At 35.1% G+C, this 21,234-nt stretch overlaps 1 protein-coding gene and 1 long non-coding RNA gene across 46 annotated transcripts in view; one reads left to right on the plus strand and one right to left on the minus strand.

Annotated features, from left to right (window-relative positions):
• The window catches only part of nbeaa (neurobeachin a), a 340,332-nt gene that overhangs the window by 237,471 nt on the left and 81,627 nt on the right, over nt 1-21,234 (plus strand). For all 45 annotated transcript variants that reach the window (XR_012385897.1, XR_012385898.1, XR_012385900.1 and 42 more), the window contains 4 exon segments: nt 3,457-3,565; nt 7,985-8,066; nt 8,235-8,358; nt 17,269-17,461. Coding sequence is in view for 40 of the 45 variants with exons in the window: in XM_073913943.1 (XP_073770044.1) it covers nt 3,457-3,565; nt 7,985-8,066; nt 8,235-8,358; nt 17,269-17,461 (508 nt within the window). In the remaining 5 variants the exon portion in view is untranslated.
• On the minus strand, nt 12,892-14,840 carry LOC141376426 (uncharacterized). Its single transcript, XR_012386456.1, has 3 exons — nt 14,767-14,840; nt 14,121-14,168; nt 12,892-13,279 (listed from the first exon to the last, which is right to left on the minus strand). It is a non-coding gene; the product is annotated as an uncharacterized lncRNA (long non-coding RNA).

Genomic DNA, 21,234 nt, shown 5'->3' on the forward strand with positions numbered 1-21,234 from the left:
TTTAAGTAACTTTATTTATTAAGTATTTTAAGTTTTTTTCCTCACAAAGCTTTTTTGTTTAGAATTGCAGGTAGAAAATTCAACAGAAGAAAAGTCAGAATTGCATGATGTACTTTCCACATCTCTGAGTGTGCGTCTTGCAAAGTTTACATATTTGACATTTTAACTTTTTTCTACTTTTTTTTTAAAGTTAACATCTCAATCATATTTTCCCTTATAATTCTTGAAATTGAAATGCTTACTCTATTCTGAATTCACCGCAGCTGATGCTTCCAAGATATCTGAATTTGCATCTCCAAATGTAACTGATTGTTTTTCTTCTCTGAAATGAATCCTGAGTGAGGGTTGCACGGTGGCTCTGTGGTTAGCATTGTCGCCTCACAGCAAGAAGGTCGCTGGTTCGAGTCCCGGCTAAGCCAATTGGCATTTCTGTGAGGAGTTAGCGTGTTCTCTCCATATTCGCGTGGGTTTCCTCCTGGTGCTTAGTTTTTTTTCGCCACTGTTTCCCAGTACTGGGTTGCCGCTGGAAGGGCATCTGCTGTGTATAGTTGGTGGTTCATTCCACTGTGGCAACTTCTTTTTTTATTTATTTTTTTTATTAGAAAATGCAAAAATCATACAAATACAAGAAAACATCAACAAATAACAAATACAAAGCAACGAAACAAAAACAAAACAAAAACAACAACAATATAGTCAGGTACTGGTATGTGCGTGAGTGTGCGTGTGTGTGTGTGTATGCATGTAAAGGTAACTTGGTGGACAGGTCAGAGTACATACATTAGGAACAATAACAGTCAATAAATGAAGCAAGTGTCACAGATATAGATAAAACATATAGAAAGAAACCAGTCAGAGGTAGGGAGTAACAACAATGCTTATTAATGTATGATAGTAAATATGAGAGTAAAAAGAGAGAAAGGACAACAGTAATAACTGACAACAATAATAATAAATCACAAGTGCTACACCAACTACTACTACAGAAAGTTACTTATATTACAACTACTAATGCTTCTACTACAGCCACAACCACGACTACTACTACTAAAGTGTGTACTAATACTGATACTACTACAACAATGACTACCACTACTGATACTACTATAGCGTTTGCTACAACTAATACACTGTGGCAACTTCTGAGAAATCAGGGATTAAGCTGAATGAATAAATGAATCCTGAGTTAACATCTCTGAATTGTATTTCTTTTTTCAACATTTTAAGTTTTCGCCTCAGAATTCAATCTTTGCATTTTAAATTAAAAGATATACGGTTGATGACAAAAATATTAGCCTTCCTGTGAAATTTTTTCTATTATTTTTTTAAATATTTAACAAGTGCTATTTAACTTTATAATTGTTTTAATAAATAAACTAATGTATTTATTAATTAATAAATATAATTTATTAATTAATAAATATAATTTATTAAAACACATTTTTATTTATGTCTTTATATATACACTGAAAAAAATATAAATGTATAATATTTTGCTCCATTTTTCACGAGCTAAACTCAAAGATCTAAATTATTTCTTTGAAAAAAGGAAACAAAAGTGTTGCATTTATATTTTTGTTGAGTGAATTCATTCATTTTCTTTTTGGCTTAGTTTTATTAATCTGGCATCGCCACAGTGAAATGAACCGCCAACTTGTCAAGCATATGTTTTATGCAGCGCATGCCCTTCCAGCTGCAACCCAGTACAAGGAAACATCCATACACACTCATTGACACACATACACTACAGCCAATTTAGCTTATTCAATTCACCCATAGCACGTCTTTGGACTTGTGGCGGAGGAAACCCACTCCAACACTAGGAAAACATGCAAACTACGCACAAAATGCCAACTGAGGCTCAAACCAGCAACCTTGTATTAATGCTGTATTAAGTTTGCCATGCCAGTAGTTGGTGCTCTCGCATTGTTAGTAAACAGTATAATTCGCTGTGTGTGTAAGATGTGTTTCCGCTGCTGGATGAAATGTGAAGTAAATTCCCACTCATTTAATGATTAAGTGTCAGCAAACACTTGAGCAGGAAACATGGTGGCTCAGTGGTTACCACTGTTGCCTTACAGCAAGAAAGTCCCTAGTTTAAGCCTCGGTTGGGTCAGTTGGCATTTCTGTGTGAAGTTTGCACATTCTCCCCATGTTGACGTGGGTTTCCTCCGGGTGCTCCGGTTTCCCCTACAAGTCCAAAGACGTGGGTGAATTGGGTAAACTATATTGGCCATAGTGTATGTGTATGAATGAGAGTGTATGGGTGTTTTCCAGTGATGGGTTGCACATGGAAGGGCATCCGCTGCATAAATCATATGCTGGATAAATTGGCGATTCATTCCACTGTGGCGACCCCTGATGAATAAATGGACTAAGCTGAAAATAAAATGAATAAATGAATAGGAAATACTATAAATTGTCCTAGCTCTGCTAAACATCACTTGGTGGATATTTTGCCTGGCTAACTATTTTGCCTTGAGTTGTAAACCTCTAAAGTCATTATTATGATATAAAAAGTGACATTTGAAATTTTGTATTTTTACATTGTGACGGAAACGAGCTTCCATACATTCCTACTTGATGTTTTTCCCTTGATGCTATTTTATTGTTAGCTTTACGGTAGACACCTTCTTCCAGGGAGAACCAACTATGTTCTTTTAAGGGGGTAGTTCACCCAAAAATGTAAAATTACTTACAGTTTACTCACTCGAGTGATCTCAAACCTTTATGAGTTTTTTTTTTTATTCTGTTAAACACTTGAGACTTGACAAAGACCCTCGGTCAAATGCATTTAATTCAGCGCACACACACATACTGTACATAAACATACAGAAAGCGGAATATGCATATGATGGTAGTGGTCCTAAAGGGATAGTTCACCTAAAACTCACCCTTCAAACGTCTTTCCTGTTGTACACAAAGGAAGATATTTTGAAGAATGCTGAAACTGATAACCATTAGAAGATATAATGAAAGTCAATGGTGACAGGCTTCCAACATTTTTCAAAATATCTTCCTTTGTGTACAACAGGAAAGAAACTTATAACATTTGAAGGGTGAGTTTTAGGTGAACTACCCCTTTAGGACCACTACCATCATATGCATATTCCTCTTTCTGTATGTTTATGTATAGCATGTGTGTGTGTGCTGAATTAAATGCATTGGACCGAGGGTCTTTGTCAAGTCTCCCCTGACTGATGGGCTCAGGAATGTCTCTGAGAGGCTGTAAGAGGCTACTGACAGCTGTGTGTGTGTGTATGCCCTTGAGCAGTGCGATGTCACTTCTAATAGCTTCAGTGTGCCAGTAACATGCGTCTCCTCATTGATCTTAATGGTGTGGAAGACTGGGGGCTAAAATTGAAGCTGTGAGCGACTTTGTTTCGCCAATGTCACCGCTAACAACATGACACGTGCGTCTCTTATCTCACCTTCTCTTTATGTGTGTGTGTACAGGAGGAAGGTGGAGATCATGCACACACACAGTCTCTTCACGTTACTGGGAGAGCGGTTAATGATGCACACCAGCACTGTGACCATCACCACCTACAACACACTCTATGAGGTAAACCACGTTTTTTTTTTTAGCAGTGCTTTCTATCATGCCTGTATTCATAAGTCGTACTAAAGGTGCATTATTTACAAGTTCAAGTATTTTATAATGATGGCCCAGAGAGCTTAAAGTCCACATGTATCAGAAAACTGTGACCGTTTTTTTTTAGATTGTGAGCAGGGCTTTACATTAACACCCGCCAACCTGCCAAATGCGGGTAGATTTCAGTTTTGGCGGGTTGGACAGCCGCTCCCACTAGCCACTTTGGCAGGTTGGAAATCATTTTTACATTGTAGCTTTCTTAAAGCGGGGTTTGACAATAAGGATGGCCCAATATGCGTGCAAGGGTGATCTTAGAATCAAGAAGCAGCACGACTGAAAACAATAACTGTGTTCGCGCGAGACAAAGCAGGGGAATACCGTATGAGAGGATGATTACTCGGGCGCACAGGTGATGTGATGCGCGCGACTGTTTACTTGCGCTTTTTTCCGTTCACTTGCGATCGGTTCTCTTTGAAAAAGACTAGACAAAAATCGATGCTCATGTACCCACAGTCCTGCTGCTTTTAAGAGCATAAGATTAAAAAGTATATAAATTTGTAAGCAGTAGCAGCAGTCACTGCTTTTGTTTTAATTATGCTCAGGCATGTGATCATCCTGTCATTATCACTCGTGGTATGTTTTAACCTGCTTTCTGTTGCTTACAGTTATTTTTGTTAATATAGTTTAATTTTCATTCTTTAAAATAACATTTCTTTAATATGAGATTAACTCCCCATTTGTGTGTAGTAACTGCTGATCTGGGACCTTTAGCCAGGACAGATTACTGTGCATATTTTAGATGCATAACAATAGATCTTTTTAAATGTTAATTTAAAAAAAAATAATAATAATAATAAAGTTTTGTTGAATAAAAAGTGCATGTATACAACTATATATTTGCTTGTTTTGACACATTTAAATATGTGGCTAAGTAATAATTATTTCTTTTTAATATGGTTAGAGATGAATTTGGTAAAACCTTTATTCTGAGCCCTAAAAAGTCATGTGAAATAAAAACCAATTGCAATGCGACACAACCCATTTGCTCATGCGCAGTGAGCAAGCTCATATACAACACACACAAACAGTGAAATAAATGAGGAGGCATGTGGACAGCACAACATCTAAATCAAGTCATTTTAGCATGTCAAAGTCACATTTTTTTATATAAAATATATTTTCCAAACAAAAAAATTGTGGCTAGTGAAAATGGCAAGTGGCTAGTATTGTTGGAAATCTACTAGCCACAGTGGCTGGTGATCAAAAAAGTTAATGTAAAGCCCTGATTGTGTCGCAGTTCTATGAGAAACAGAATATTGAATGAGAAGACAGTGGGCGTGGCTTGTTTTTTCTGCTGCGAGCTGATTGGATGTAGTAAAGTCTGACTGTCCAAAGACATGCGGTATAAGTGAACTGAATAAAGTTAATGTAGCCTGACTGTCTGTTACAACCCCTGGGTGGTCTAGAGGAGTGGGGTTGCACACTTGGTCTGAGGATTTGGTTAAAACAGAAACTCAAAGGAAAATTTTGCTCTAAAGTAAAGGCAGACAGCAATAACTTGTGTTTAAATAATAGTGTTTTATTTACAAGTGCTGATGGTGAAACAGTAAGTAAGTTATTTATAATTTTAGAAACAATAAACAACAATTTTTTTTTTTTGCTATGGTTGGCGCTAAAGAAAAGAACCAATCAAAACTAAAACAATCTTACTGATATCCAAAAATAATTCCCTCTAATCTTATCTGGCAAACAAAAGATACGAAAAATAAATCTTCAACGTCAATGATATCCTGTCTAATCTACACTAACAACTTAACCAAAAATACAAGGGTTGGCACACACCCTCTTACCTACTGTATCTAGACAGTTGTAAACCTACGTGTTGAATGGGATGCATTAGAAAATAATTAATTACATGAAATTCAACACGAAATCTCACACAGAATTTTAAGACATTTTAAGAATCGATTTGATCAAGTAGTTTTTAACCAGATGTTGTATTGGGCATACGAGAATAACACATGGTTTTTTGCTCCAAGGTGAAAACCCTACTCGGTGTTTGTGCCGCAAAACTCCTCTTACTATAAAACACATTTTACTGGACTGTCCTGCTTTTACTGATTCCAGAAGACTTTTTTATGAAAACTCTTTTAAGGACATTTTTAACAATGTGAAACCAGAAAAGATTTTAGAATTTTGATCATGTATTAACATAAACAATCTTATTTAATTTATGTTTTATTTTGTTTGTTGATTTTTAAATTGTATATTTATTGTTGAAAGATTCCTGCCATGAAAATAGCCTTGGTTGCTGACATGGCATTAAATAAAAAAAAACATTACATTACCTATGTGTTGAGATGTGTCACATGACTTACCTATTGGGATGGTTGACGTGAAACTGAAGTTTCGACACAATGTCGAGATCCCGAAATGCAAATGTTTCGAAACACCGCACCGATGCATAATCCGAAACACCCAGGTCTCCTGACCATTCGAAACACCCAGGTCATGTGCATACCTGCGTATTTTATTTAATATTGCGCATTTCAGACCAATCGTTTTGTTATTTCTCCCGGAAAACTCCTGTAATTTCAAACAACAAACAATTCAAACAACAACAACACAGTGTGAATTAAAGACCCTTCCAGTGTCCGATAAGTTCCCAGTTACAGAAAAACTACAAACAGTATCCATTTAGTCCTCATTTGACTTCAAAAACAACAAGCAACACACAGCCTACAGTCAGTGCAAACCTCTCATCTGTATCTTTAAACCTAACCAGAATATGTAACCTCTTGATAGAAATTAATTTCGTCACTTAGAGTTCATAATAGTCCAAAAGGTGATGATAATAGTTATACATGGCAGTTTGTTCATGTTTTAGGTTGCTGAAACAATCATTTGCTCCTTTGTTTTTTCCGGCTTCTCCTTTGTTTTTTCGCGCTTCACTCTCACGTGTGACTGTTTCTGTCAGAAGCACTTCCATAATCACGTGCACGTTATTATCATCAGCTCAAGAACTTCATTGTTTTTAATTTGAAAAAAGCACTCGCTTGTAAACAACTATGTGGCACAGGGTAGATTCTGCTCTTCTTTTTGGCTTTGTGGCTGTTCATAAAGATGACGACAAGGTTAGTTTGAGCTCTGGTCGACCTTGGCTCATTATTATATGTATATATTATTACGAAGTAATGTCTCGACTGTGTGTTTAAAAATGGTGCTTCCTTTGTTTTCACTCTTCTAGCTTGTGCATGCGCTAGTAACGTACATCTGTAACCAATAGCATTCAGCTGCTCGTCTCACTCCGCCTTTTGGTACCCTTTTGTTGTGCTAGGTACCCTTCCGAAAGGGTTGTTTGGTACGATTCACTTTTTTGGACCTTTTGACAATGTAAACGGCAATAAAAGTGTACCGAACCGTACCATACTAGGCCGTTAGATTTTTTAAAGGAGAGGTGGCATAAGGGGTTTGGCTGAAACTGGATCTGAGTTGCAAAGCTGTAACCAATCAGGATGAAGCAGTGACAGGATTGGTTGCAGTAGTGGGACAGCAGTAGGCGGGACAAGCAAGTGAACTGGGGAGGCAGAAAGAAAACCACAATGTGACACAAAAGCAAGTCATAAATGAATACGTGGTGGCACATAACACTGTCGCTTTAAATTCAAATGAGATTGTGCTCTTTTCAAAAAGGGGGGAGCTACAAATGCCTATGCATCAGCATAGTAGCAGATTCAAAAACAGGACTAGCGTTATATCTCTTTGAAAATGTCAAAAAAAAAAGGATCTCAAAAGAAGTCTACAGCATTAATATGTGCATTCTAAAATGCCCAATAATAATCCTCTTAGTCAATGACATAATCTTCAGCATGTAAAAAGTCCAATGGCTGACGGCTGCTTCTCACTCAGGGCTTGTTAGAGCCATATCTATTATGCAAATTGTAAAATATTATGTATAGTTATTGTTATATGTTTATTGCATTTACACTGTCTACAATCAAAATAATGTTTAAATTATTACTGCATGCTTTAATTATACCTTTGCTTATTGATGACTGATCACGTCATATCCTTGTTGTAAAGAGAGGAAGAGACGGAGTGATACAGTTTTTGACCGTTGTTCCATATTGTATCGTTATATAAAGAAAAGGATTGTTCCTGCTTTGAAGAACAAATAAACACAAGAAAAGAATATAACGACTTGGATGAGTTCGTCGCGTCAGACTGGTTACTTAAAAGGATCATATTTCCAGCTTGGATAATGGAGTGCCATTATTGGGCTGTTTATGCGAATGAGGGAGAGATCATAACTAATGGGCTTTTAGAATATGCATTTGAATAATGTTTAGTGAAAACATGGTCTAATCGTCCTGTTTTTGCCCCATGCAGATCTTAACAGAACAAGTTTGCACTCAGGTGGTGCACAAGCCGCATCCAGAACCCGATTCCACGGTCAAGATCCAAAACCCCAGTATGTGTTTATTGATCAATTCATTTCTCATTATTGTAGCAAATCAAATTCAGCACCCTTCATGTCCTAACACTCGCTTTCTCTCTCTCCCTCTCTCTCTCTCTCTCTTTCTCTCTCTCTCTCTCTCTCTCTCTCTCTCTCTCTGTCTTGTCTTTTTAAATCTGTCAGTGATTTTGAAGGTTGTGGCGACGTTGCTTAAAAGCTCCTCTCCCAGTGCTGAGCTGATGGAAGTACGGCGTCTCTTCCTGTCCGACATGATCAAACTCTTTAGCAACAGCCGAGAGAACAGACGGTGAGCCCTTCGCACACATTAGCACAGCTTAAATGGCTGTGATTTAGTATAAAAACAACGCATTAATGCTCAGTACATGTCAAACAGTCTTGTAAGGTGCAATATACAGTACAGTACAATATAGTCTACACAGCATCATCTTTTAATATCAATCTGTCTGAAAATCCTGTATTAAACTGTAGATTAAAAGATCAGTAATTTCTCCTGTCAAGACCCCTTTAAAGCCCAATAGTAAACCACCTAACTTAGATTATGACTGAGCGTAGTTCATAATTTATTTGCAATCAATAATTCATGATATTTCCATTTTTTTCTTATTCAATTTGAAAAATGATTATTCATTATTTACTCGTCCTTCACTTAATCCAAACCGGTTTGAGTAAGACGTAATAAAAATGTTCAGCTATTGACTTCTATGTTTTTTTGTGGATGTCAATGGCAAACATTCTTCAAAATATCTTCTTTTGTGTTCAACTGAAGATATGCATTCATAAAAGAGGACATTTAATTTTTTGGGTGAACTGTCCCTTTAAAACTGTGACACAGACAATACAGTTGAAGTCAAAATCATTCGCCCTCCTGTGTTTTTTTTTTTTTTTTTTTCAAATATTTTCACATTATTTCCTATGATATTTTTTTCTGGAGAAAGCCTTATTTGTTTTATTTTAGCTAGAATAAAAGCAGGAGTCTGTTCTTCCTACATTACTCAATTAGCTGGATTTGATTATTTACGATTTTACACGATCCAGGGTCGTTTTGTAGCAGCAGGTCTGGAAGCTTAAACTTATATGTATAGCTAGTATTACTCTATTGTATATATGTATGGTTATTATGTAACCAATCAGGATGAAGCAGTGACGGGATTGGTTGCAGTAGTGAAAAGTGAAACAGCCAACCAGGGAGAGCAGTAGGCGGGACAAACAATGAAGTAACTGGTAGAACTAGAAACTAGTTATTATTTAACCATATATAATATAGACAAAACTTATGAAATTTGCACTTTGAAAATATATGTAATATATAAATATAAGTAATAAGGGTGTTCTCTCCAAGGGAGAATGTTTATTATAATGGCATTTTTAGATAAAAATGTGTACTTTTTTAAGGTACCGACCCAGCTTTAGCACAATTTATGAAAATAGACGTGCCCAACATTCTCATTCTTTGACACGTTTTGACAGCTAATATGACGGTGATTTGATGCTTTGCAAAAGTTTCCGACACCTTTACCAATATTAAAATGCTTTTTTTGATGCTAAATAATTTAACTCATAATCCTTACGCCGATTAAGAAACTTGAATTGGCCTACTACAATACTGTAACTAAAAAATAAAACGAATAAAAATATAATTAAATATAATAATTAAATTATCTTTAATTAAATAAAATGAATTAAATAAATTGCTAAATTAATGTATAAAGCATGCAGCCCCCAACACATGTGGAAAGTTATTGCGTTTTATATTTAACAAACTGTTATTGAATATATTAAATTAAAAATATCTTGTCAAATATTAATAACTGTCATCATGGCAAAGCAATCAGTTATTAAAACTGAGTTATTAAAACTATTATGTTTAGAAATATGTGGAAACAAATAAAAAATACACAGCAGGGCTAATAATTCAGGAGGGCTAATAATTCTGACTTCAACTCTTTATATAAATACCCAACAAAATTCCAATTGCAAACACAAAAGCCATGCAAATTCCCTTTTTTGTATATTATAACGTTTCCTCAGAAAGCCAAGCATATACACTACAATGTTTTTGCACATGCATGCTGTATGCAAACATCAAAAGCATTTAGCGTCTCCCTCTCAGTAGGAAACACGCTCCGTCCAATTAAATCAATTAGCGTCATAATTAATGCATTAACAAATGAAGATTTGAAGTGGCATTCTGGCTGCATTGTTCCCTTTTATGGACTCCTGGAGAGGCTAAACCTGACCTGTTGCACTTAGGTTAGCGTTATGTGCTCATTAACAAGCTTGGTGTGTGTGTTTGTGTGTGCGTGCGTGCAAGTGTTTCTGTCTGTTCTTGTTTTTATATCCTGATGGGGACTTAAACCTGAACACACACAGACTTACGGGGACTTGGGTGAACATGCTAATGAAGAATAAAGTGTTTTAAAAATGTAAAAAATGCAGAATGCCTCCTGTATGGTTTAGGGTTTGGGTAGGAGGAAAGAATATACAGCTTTTACAGTATAAAATCACTATTTCTAGGGGTTGTCCTCACAATGTTATCAAACCGTGTATGTGTGTGTGTCCTAAACAAGCTCACGGCGCACCATCCTGCACCCAGGCCCACTTAGTCAGCTGCTGCCATGGTTACAACTGCATACCAAAATCACAATGCATATTTTAGCAGTGGTGAAGTGGGACTGCTTGCTTCTGTATTCCATAACCAGCCCAGCATTCAGACGTGTTGAAAATCTGAGATGAGTTCCAGCATTCATAAACAGCTCGCTTCTTAACACTTGCTTTTTTTGTGTGTGTGAAATTCTGATCAGAGCTTGATTTACGTCTGATTTGTGAGGGATTGCAGGGTCATTACTTAAGTCAGTGGTTCTCAAACTGTGGTGGCATACTTCCAGTGGTACACGGAGGAAATCACTGAGTAATGAATGAAAAAATGTATACAATTTTAATCATTGCTTATAATGTTTACTTTAGTGCATCGCGTCATCAGCTATTAAAAATCAATTCAGTTGGCACAGAACTAGAGAAATAGGTGTGTGGTGCTTGCAGAGCAGATACGGGCTAGAGCAGTGGTCCCCAACCCTTGTGCCACAGACCGGCACCAGTCTATAGATCAATTGGTACCGGGCCGTACGAAAAATCTATAATTATTTCCGTTTTATTTATTATCCGAGTTTAAACGATCATTTATTTTGAAAAATCATTTATTTTGAAAAATGACCGTATTCTATTGTAACATCTTGGTCACTAGAGTGGCAAAATTTAACCCCCAGGCTAGTAAAATGAGTAAGAACTGCAGCACGATGCACTTGCGTATTCCAGGTGTCCCCAGTTGAAAACGTCTTAACTTTTCAGAATGCTGCTCCATGAGACAAGAACCAACTGATCAGCTTCATATTTTGTGTGGAATATAATTCTGTTGAATGAATATGACTCGTTTTTGAACTGTGCAGTGCTGTAGCTGCTTAATTTGGCCAACTACGCTACTTTATTTCAACACTGGTCATTATGGTGGTACATAGAGTGGCAATTTTTTTTTTCTGAGGTGGTACCTGATGAAAAAAGTTTGAGAACCGCTGACTTAAATGAATTAAACATGGACATAATTAGGTGATGTGAGATAGCTTATAACAGTTCAGGTATTAAAATGTGTTCAAATGGATGTTTTCCTAGTACTGGGTTGCGGCTGGAGGAGCATCCGGTGTGTAAAGCATATGCCGGAATAATTGGTGGTTCATTCCACTGTGTCGATTCCTGATAAATAAGTAACTAAGCCGAAGGAAAATGAATGAATAAATTAATGAAATGGGTGTTGATTCTTGCATTTTGTAATACATTACATTTAGCAGTGTTATTAAACTGTGACTCATTGGACAAAAAAAATGTCCAAGCCACCCTTTGCATGTCAATAAAGTCGAAAAAAAAAATTAAGAGAAAAAGTAACGAAAATCCAAACTGAAATCAAAGCAAAGATTTGAGAATTTATTGTATTGTCAAGAATACGTGTTACAGTACATATGGAACTTACATTTTGATAACTACCATAGAAATGTCAGTGTTTAAACCCAAAATAAAAAACAATTGTATCTCAGTAATTCTTATTTAAATGTCTGTAACAGAAATGAGGTTCATGTTTTATACTGCTTACTGTTGTTTTTCTTATTGTGAAAGAATGGTTATCACCACTTTAACTAAAATTAACCCCCTAAAAAAGCAGTACATCTCAGAAAAAATATCACTTTGGATGTATAATTGATATTTGGACCATTAGATGAGAGCCTAATTAACAAATGTTTGTGAAAACCTCAAATTTACCCCCAAACAAGTAGTACATCTGTCAAAAAACAGACAAATAAGGTCATTTTACACTGTAAAAAATGTTACTTAGATCTAACTTATAAAAAGTGAGGCAAGTGGTTGCATCGGACGTTTTAGGTTGATTCAACTTCCAGCCTTTTTTAAGTATTTTAAACACTAAAACATTGCTTAAAACAAATGCAATAAAATTAAGTTGAGCCAACTAATATTTCTAAAATTACTCAAATCAGATAAACTTACTTTTTTTGTTAAACTTAACTTACTTATACATTGCTATATGTTGACTGTACTCATTTTAATTAAGTATTATGAACTTAATGATCTAAATAAAATTAACTATGCATTTGTCATTTAAAACTAATTTAATTGACTTCTGGCTGTAACCTCAGAAAATAAATCTTCGTTTCTATATTGTAAGCACAATATACACTAGTAAAAACAGATAAACAGACTTTCCTGTCAATAACAATTAAATAAGAATGGAAAGATGGATTAAAGACCATAACATGTATTCAATATCAATCGATGTTCCTTTTAATAGTGACTACAAAATAGGCCATTAATGTGGCTACACGTACACAATACATAAATAAAAACATTAATAATACCAGATCCTATTGAGAAATCATCTAAGGCAACTCAGTGAGGAGATTTGCATATTTTGATGAAGATTTAGGATGCATAATGTCCAGTCCCACAAAGAGTCTCTAATATATCTCAAATGTATACAGTTTTGATGGATACTTGAAGTCGAGGACATCGGTAAGTCCAAACAGGAGCCATCATGCATTTGACAGGTTTGGCAAACCTCTGACAGTCCTATGATAATCCAAACTGTGTTGGGCTGATGGCAAATTTTTCCCGTGGGCAGCCGCATGCACCTCTGATTCCTCACAACTCTATTGGTAGAGACAAAAAGAAACAGGAGTTCAGGTGGTTGCTACCAAACAACATTAAATAGCTAAATACTAAATAGAAAATAACTACAAGTGAAGTTACAAAAGTCCAGTGAGAATGATGCATGGGTGAAACACCTTAGTTTATCAGTTAAAAATTACCTTAGTTAAAATTACCTAACTTCTATTTAAAAAATAAAAAAAGGTTATAGAGGTTGTGTAATTACATTATTCCAGGTGTTTTTAGTTATCAAATTTTAAAGAAAACTGTGATTTTACTCAGTGTAACAGTGCATGTCATTGTGGTTTCCTGTCAATCAAAGAATTGTTAAAATTTAGGTATTACATTTTTTGTTTATTTTGGCAACTTATAAAGCATAAGAATGTGTATTTAATTTAGATATTAAAACTGTTTGAAAATGGCTATATGAAAATTATAGAATACAAATTCTATAATTTAATTGTCATCTTCATTTTGCACCAAACTTTGCACGTCATAATACAAATTTTATTAAATAAATAAATACATTGCCATTTTACACATTACATTAAGGTTTACATTAAATTTTTGCTAAAGCTACATTTAATTGACATTTAATTAATGTCACTGGCAAATGACAGTTCAGTGATTCAGTGTTATCAGTTAGCTTTATTGAAAGACTGACAGATAATAAGAAACTGCATTAGGATATTTTTATACTGTTTTTACTGTTGCACACATAAAAAAACTTCAGATATCAAATGTAAGTTAATTCTATGGAGCCCACTATTGTTTGCAATTTTACCAATGTTTTACCTGCCTGCAAATAATTATAGCTGTAGTTGTATCTAATGTTTTTCTTACCTGGATGTGAAGTTTGAAGATCCACAGGTAACAAAATCACTTTGGTATCTAAAGACCAAGAACATGCATTTTAGAATGAGGTGCATACAATTTAAATGGTTCTGTAAACATCAGTAGTAAATGTAATTTAAGTTAAAATAAATTGTAAATCTGTAATTTATTCACTATGCAGCATTAAAAAACTTATGGACTAAATCTCTAAAACACAAACTTTAAGTTATACTTTCTCTTACGTTAAACACAAACTACTTAACTGTTGCATACGTTTCTGCATTTAATATCCATCCTTAATGTGCTGCTATAACTTAGGTGAGCTAACTTTAGCTAAGTTAGCGCTAACAAACTGAACCCCCACACCCCGACCGCCCACCAGTGACCTTGTTAATCGGTTCTGCAACGTTAGTTATACCTACTAAGTGTTTTAAAACTACTTTCACTATTTTTTCTCAATAATATCACTTTTAATCGTTAGCATAAACTAGCGTTGGTTAGCGTTAGCCAACTTAGCTTTCCATGTGAGAGCAGTCTAACTGTTAACATACCTGAGGCTACAGTACAATTTACAAAGCTAAAACCTCACCTGCCTAGCGAAGACAGCAGTTTTGCATGACTTTACAATTATCATTCGGCTAAATTAGCAACTTACCGTGTTAATCAGATCCGCTGCTGGGAGCAGTTGATGTCGACCATTGCAGAAGCTGCGTCTGCCTGCTAAATCCCGGGCAATGAAAAAGGAGTCACGCCAAACTATTAAAATCACGTTTTATGAACACCTGCCCACATCGACAGCTGCTCTAATAAATTGTCTGTGTCAACTCACTTTTATAACATTTATTCTACACAATAACCACGTACAAAAATCTAATCAAATAAACTGCATTAGTTTTATTCAAAATATACAGTTATATAAAAGCTGATATATTTTAAGTAAAGAGGAAGCAAATTTTATTTTTTTGGTATAAAACAAATAAAATTAACTAGATTGCAATTATTTAAAGTAGATAGAACCAACTTTGTGAGTGTAGCACTTTTTACAGTGTAGATGCGTAATTAATATTTGGAGCATTTGATTGATTACACACAAAAAAAGTAGGACATATATTAAAAAACATTCCAAAAATATCAATTTAGATGTGCAATTGATATTTGGAGCAATTGGATCATTAGATGAGGATTTAATGAACAATTTTTTGTGGAAACCTCAAATTTGCCTCCCAAAAAAAGCAGTTCATCTCTCAAAAACAGACAAAAAAGATCATCTTAAATGTGTAATTGATGTTTGGATCATTACATGAGAGCTTAATTAACAATTTTTTGTGAAAACCTCAAATTTACACCCCCAAAAAAGCAATTCATCTCTTAAACAACATGCAAAAAAACATCATTTTAGATGTGCAATTGATATTTAGAACATTTGAATCATTAGACAAGAGCTTAATTCAATTATTTTTGTGAAAACCTCAAATTAACCCCTCCAAAAAAGCTACACATATCTCAAAAACAGACAAAAAAAGATTACTTTAGATGTGTAACTGATATTTGGAGCATTAGATGAGAGCTTAATGAACAATTTTTGTGAAAACCTTAAATTTACTCCCCAAAAAGCAGTACATCTTAAAAAAAAAAAAAAAAAAAATACCATTTTAGATGTTTAATTGATATTTGGAGCATTTAATTCATTAGATGTGGGTTTAGTTAACTAATGTTTGTGAAAACCTCAAATTTTATCCCAAAAACCTAGTACATCTCTCAAAAAAACAGACAAAAAAGATCATTTTAGATGTTCAGTTGATATTTAGAACATTTGAATCATTAGACAAGAGCTTAATTCAATTATTTTTGTGTAAACCTCAAATTAACCCCTCCAAAAAAAGCTACACATCTCTCAAAAACAGACAAAAAAAGATTACTTTAGATGTGTAACTGATATTTGGAGCATTAGATGAGAGCTTAATGAACAATTTTTGTGAAAACCTTAAATTTACTCCCCAAAAAGCAGTACATCTTAAAAAAAAAATACCATTTTAGATGTTTAATTGATATTTGGAGCATTTAACTCATTAGATGTGGGTTTAATTAACTAATGTTTGTGAAAACCTCAAATTTACTCCCAAAAACCTAGTACATCTCTCAAAAAACAGACAAAAAAGATCATTTTAGATGTGCAGTTGATATTTAGAACATTTAAATCATTAGACAAGAGCTTAATTAAATTATTTTTGTGAAAACCTCAAATTAACCCCTCCAAAAAGCAACACATCTCTCAAAACAGACAAAAAAAGATAACTTTAGATGTGTAACTGATATTTGGAGCATTAGATGAGAGCTTAATGAACAAATCTTTGTAAAAACCATAAATTTACTCCCCAAAAAGCAGTACATCTTAAAAAAAACAGACAAACAAAGATCATTTTAGATTTTTAATTGATATTTGGAGCATTTGATTCATTAGATGGGGGTTTAGTTAACTAATGTTTGTGAAAACCTCAAATTAACCCCCAAAAATGTAGTACATCTCTCAAAAAAACAGACAAAAAAAGATAATTTTAGATGTGCAATTGATATTTAGAGCATTTGGATCATTAGATAAGGGCTTATTGAACTTTTTTTTTATTAAAAACCTCAAATTTACCCACAAAAACGTTTTACATCTCTCAAAAAAACGAAGAAAAAGATCATTTTAGATGTTGAATTGATATTAGGAGCATTTGAATGCTTAATAAACTAAGCTTAATAAACTAAGCTTGTGAAAACCTCACATTTTTCCATATTAGATGTGTTTGACTTGTTTTGCCTGTAGCTTGTAATTAGCCTGTGCAGATTCCCACTCAGTTTGCCAACAGGGGTCACAAACATGACTGTATTGTAACAGTGACATGGGGCAGGGTGCCAGGGGGATTTAAGCCCCTGCTCTTTTATTCTGTAATAACGTCTCCTTTCATTAATATTTAGTGCCCCCTTTGATTCAAACACGACCCAGGGGAGAATAATTTCTCCAAAAGGAGACCCCCAGACCTTGATTTTTGCTCCTTTGCATAAACATTCAACGCTTTTACCTCAGTTAATTCTGCTTGAGTGAATAATTAGTCGTTAGTCTATCCAAATTGGCATCATGGTGTCATTGTAATTTGTCTGTGTGTGTGTGTAGGTGTCTGCTGCAGTGTTCGGTGTGGCAGGACTGGATGTTCTCTCTGGGCTACATTAACCCAAAGAACCCGGAGGAGCAGAAGATCACCGAAATGGTCTACAACATATTCCGTATCCTGCTCTACCACGCCATCAAGTACGAGTGGGGAGGCTGGCGCGTGTGGGTGGACACACTCTCTATCGCCCACTCCAAGGTTAGAGCAAGCCAATCTGCAGCTCTTAGCCCATTTTCTTTGGTATATTTAGTTTTGTAAGCTCGCATTTAATGGTTGTAATGCATTTCTTGTCTGTGGAGGAGGATGGAACGGTTGTTATTTTTACCGTCTGCATTAAAACACTATGGCCTGCCTTCAGGTCATGTTAACTGGAATATTCTTCTGATTTCAGTTAAGCACAGATCAGCTGCTTTTGCTGATTTGATTAAGAGTTGAAATGATCTGATTGACTCCATCTAGTGCTATGTTTACATGACAACGATGTAGCCAATAAGGGACAAGTTTTTCCTTTCAATTTTAAAAGAAGTTGCACATTTACATGGCAATGTTTTTAAAATGATCCGCATTTTTTTTTAAATTAGAAAATGCAAAAATCATACAAATACAAGAAAACATCAACAAATAACAAATACAAAGCAACAAAACAAAAACAAAACAAAAACAACAACAATATAGTCAGGTACTGGTATGTGCGTGAGTGTGTGTGTGTGTGTGTGTGCGTGTGTGTGTGCGTGTGTGTGTGTGTGTGTGCGTGTGTGTGCGTGCGTGTGCATGCGTGTGCGTGTGCGTGTGCGTGTGAGTGTGCGTGTGAGTGTGCGTGTGTGTGTGCGTGTGTGTGTGTGTGTGTGTGTGTGTGTGTGTGTGTGTGTGTGTGTGTGTGTGTGTGTGTGTGTGTGTGTGTGTGTGTGTGTGTGTATGCATGCATGTAAAGGTAAAGGTAACCTGGTAGACAGGTCAGAGTACAAACATAAGGAACAATAACAGTCAATAAATGAAGCAAGTGTCACAGATATAAATAAAACTACACCAACTACTACTACAGAAAGTTACTTATATTACAACTACTACTGCTTCTACTACAGCCACAACCACGACTATTACTACTACAATGTCTTCTAATACTGATACTACTACAACAATGACTACCACTACTGATACTACTATAGCGTTTGCTCTAACTAATACAACGTCTACTGCTACTACTACTACTACTACCACAATCACTTCTACTACATCTACATCAGCAACATCTACTACTGATATTACTACACCAACAACGACTACTCCTACTACTGTAACAACCACACCTTTACTGCCTCTGCTATTACTATACCAATGACATCTACTACTACATGAACTACTACTTCAATAATCTCCATAACAATTACTCAATAACAATAATTCAGTAACAATCGATACTATTACAATGACTACTACTACAACTACCGCTACAACTACAACAACTGCAACCTTAATAATGATAATGGTATAAATACTTGTAATAATGATAATGAACAGATAACAGGACAAGTCAGAACAGTGATAATAATATTGATAACAAAAAGTGAAAGTAATACCATTTATGACAAAGGTGTCGAGGTGAGGGGAGGAAAATGATCCGCATTTACACATCTGTATAAATGACCGAAAATGCTGTATGACATTTGCCAGGCCAGTAATAGGTGTCGTCACATTGTTTACATGTAACATGTAAACAATGTGACTCGTAAATGTAAACAGTACCTGTAGGGTAGTGATGACATGCTGTGTCTATGTATAGTTTGCCATACAGTATCTTTAAAGGCTGATTTTTACCTATAGTATGCGTCAAGCGCACGCTTATGGTCCAGCGCAGCCTTCATGCGGTCACATACCCCTCGCCGTGGCTGATGCCGACACTGAGACACACCTCTCAAAAATGTAACCACACGTTGCAATGACACGTAGCGCAAGCTCTGTGATTGGTCGCCTTGGGATCGGTGATGAGTTCGGGCAGCATGAAGAGTCGCGAGTCCTGTGAGATCCAGATGTCAACTTTTGTTTTGTGTTTACCTCATTAAAGTTTTAATTGAAGTTGTTGCACATCCACAGTTCTAACCTCTAAATGAGCGAGTTTTAGCTTCATGTACATTAGGTTAGCGTTCAGAAAAAAGTGAAGAAAGTCGACATTAAAAGCCTACTTCCAGATAGCATTTTGAAAGTGTTATTGCAGAGCAACGCAAACAGCACGCAGAAATATAAATGCACAGCTACGCGCGAGGCAGGCCCTGTGGGTCGATCACTTGACACAGAAGTATAAATCAGATACGTCTCCACTCACAGTTGTAATGTGAAGTAAATCCCCACACTTTTAATGATTAAGTGTTCGTAAACACTTGAGCAACAACAACACTACCAAATATAATTTTCTGGTGTTTACATGAACATGACAATGGCGGCATGTTCAGAAACTTCCACTTAAAAGATTAATGATTTTTTCAGTTGCAAAAATGCTGCTATCATGTAAACGAACAGGCAAAACGCATAAAAAGTTTCCCACTTTTGGCTAAAAACATTGTTGTGCAGGGTTCATACAGTCATGAAAAACCTGAAAAGGTCATGGAATTTTTGAGATAGCGTTTTCCAGGCCTGGAAAAGTTTTGAAAAAAACAGAAAAATCCACAAAATTTTGGAAAAGTCATGGAAATTTGTTTAACAAATATCTGTGTTCTTGAATATACAGTTGAATTATTAGTCCCCTGTTCATTTTTCCCCCAATTGTTTCCCCCAAGAAAAGGTTTTTGCAAACTGCAAAGGCAAAATTAAGTTTTGGGAAATAAAAATTGAAATTTGCAAACAAAAAAGAACTGCAAACAAAAATTAAGCAGAGCAAAAAAAGTTAAATATTTGCTATATCAAAAAAAACTTCATATATACAGTATGTATTTGCCTAAAAAATTTTATAGCATTGCTTTTACAAAACTCGCCCAGTCAATTGCAGTGCTCATTTTAATTAGCTTTTTAGTCAACCGTGAATTTGTGATGCGGTTTTCACTTTGCACCTAACGCCTGCTGTAAACGCCCAAGTTCCTCTGACTCCGCCCCCTTGTCAAATCAGTGCCACAAAATGAAACACGTAGAAACGTGAAGTGCAAAGTGAAAACAGTATCACAAACTCACGCTTGACTAAAAAGGTCATTTAAAACTGAGCATTACAATTGACTGGGTGGGTTTTGTAAAGGCAACCCTATAAAAATGTTTTGCAAATATATATATGAAGTTTTTTTTTTCTTGTTTTTTGAAATTGCAAATATTTTTGAAAAAAAATTTTTTGCACTGTTTAATTTTTGTTTGCAGATTTTTTTTTTTTTTTTTTTTTTTTTGGCAATTTTCATTTTTATTTCCCAAAACTTAATGTTCACTTTGCAGTTCTTTATTTTTCTTAGCAAAATTAATTTTTATTTCTTACAAATAAATTTTTGGAGATTTGCATTTATTTACTTTTTTTTGCATTTATTTATCTTTTTTTTGCACAATACTTTATTTTTTGTTTACAAAACTTTCTTTTATTTTGCAAGTATAAATGTCCCTAGATTAAGTATAATATTGAGAAGAACAATTGCCAGTAAAGTCACTAAAGTTACCCATTCTGCTTTCTGCTGTCTTACGCTATCTGTTAAACTTTTCGTTTAATAGATTGGGACATCATAACTTTTATTAATATGTCTATTATTATATTGGAGTATTTTCATAGCAATTTTCAAACCACCCCTTCAATATATACAACAGCAAACAAAAAGAAGGAGCTGTGAGTGCATATACTCTGGGGTAGAATGTCTGAGTGCATCACTTACATCAGGTTTCCATTTTTTCTTGTGCTTGAATGCTGAAATGGCCCTCCTATGGAATGTCAGTCACTGACATGGCCCCCACCAATTTGAGACCCCTACTTTAAAGTCTTGGAAAAGTCAGGGAAGTTTTTTTAGTAAAAT

This window comes from Danio rerio, chromosome 10 (genome assembly GCF_049306965.1).
Source record: "Danio rerio strain Tuebingen ecotype United States chromosome 10, GRCz12tu, whole genome shotgun sequence".
Lineage (NCBI taxonomy): Eukaryota > Metazoa > Chordata > Actinopteri > Cypriniformes > Danionidae > Danio > Danio rerio.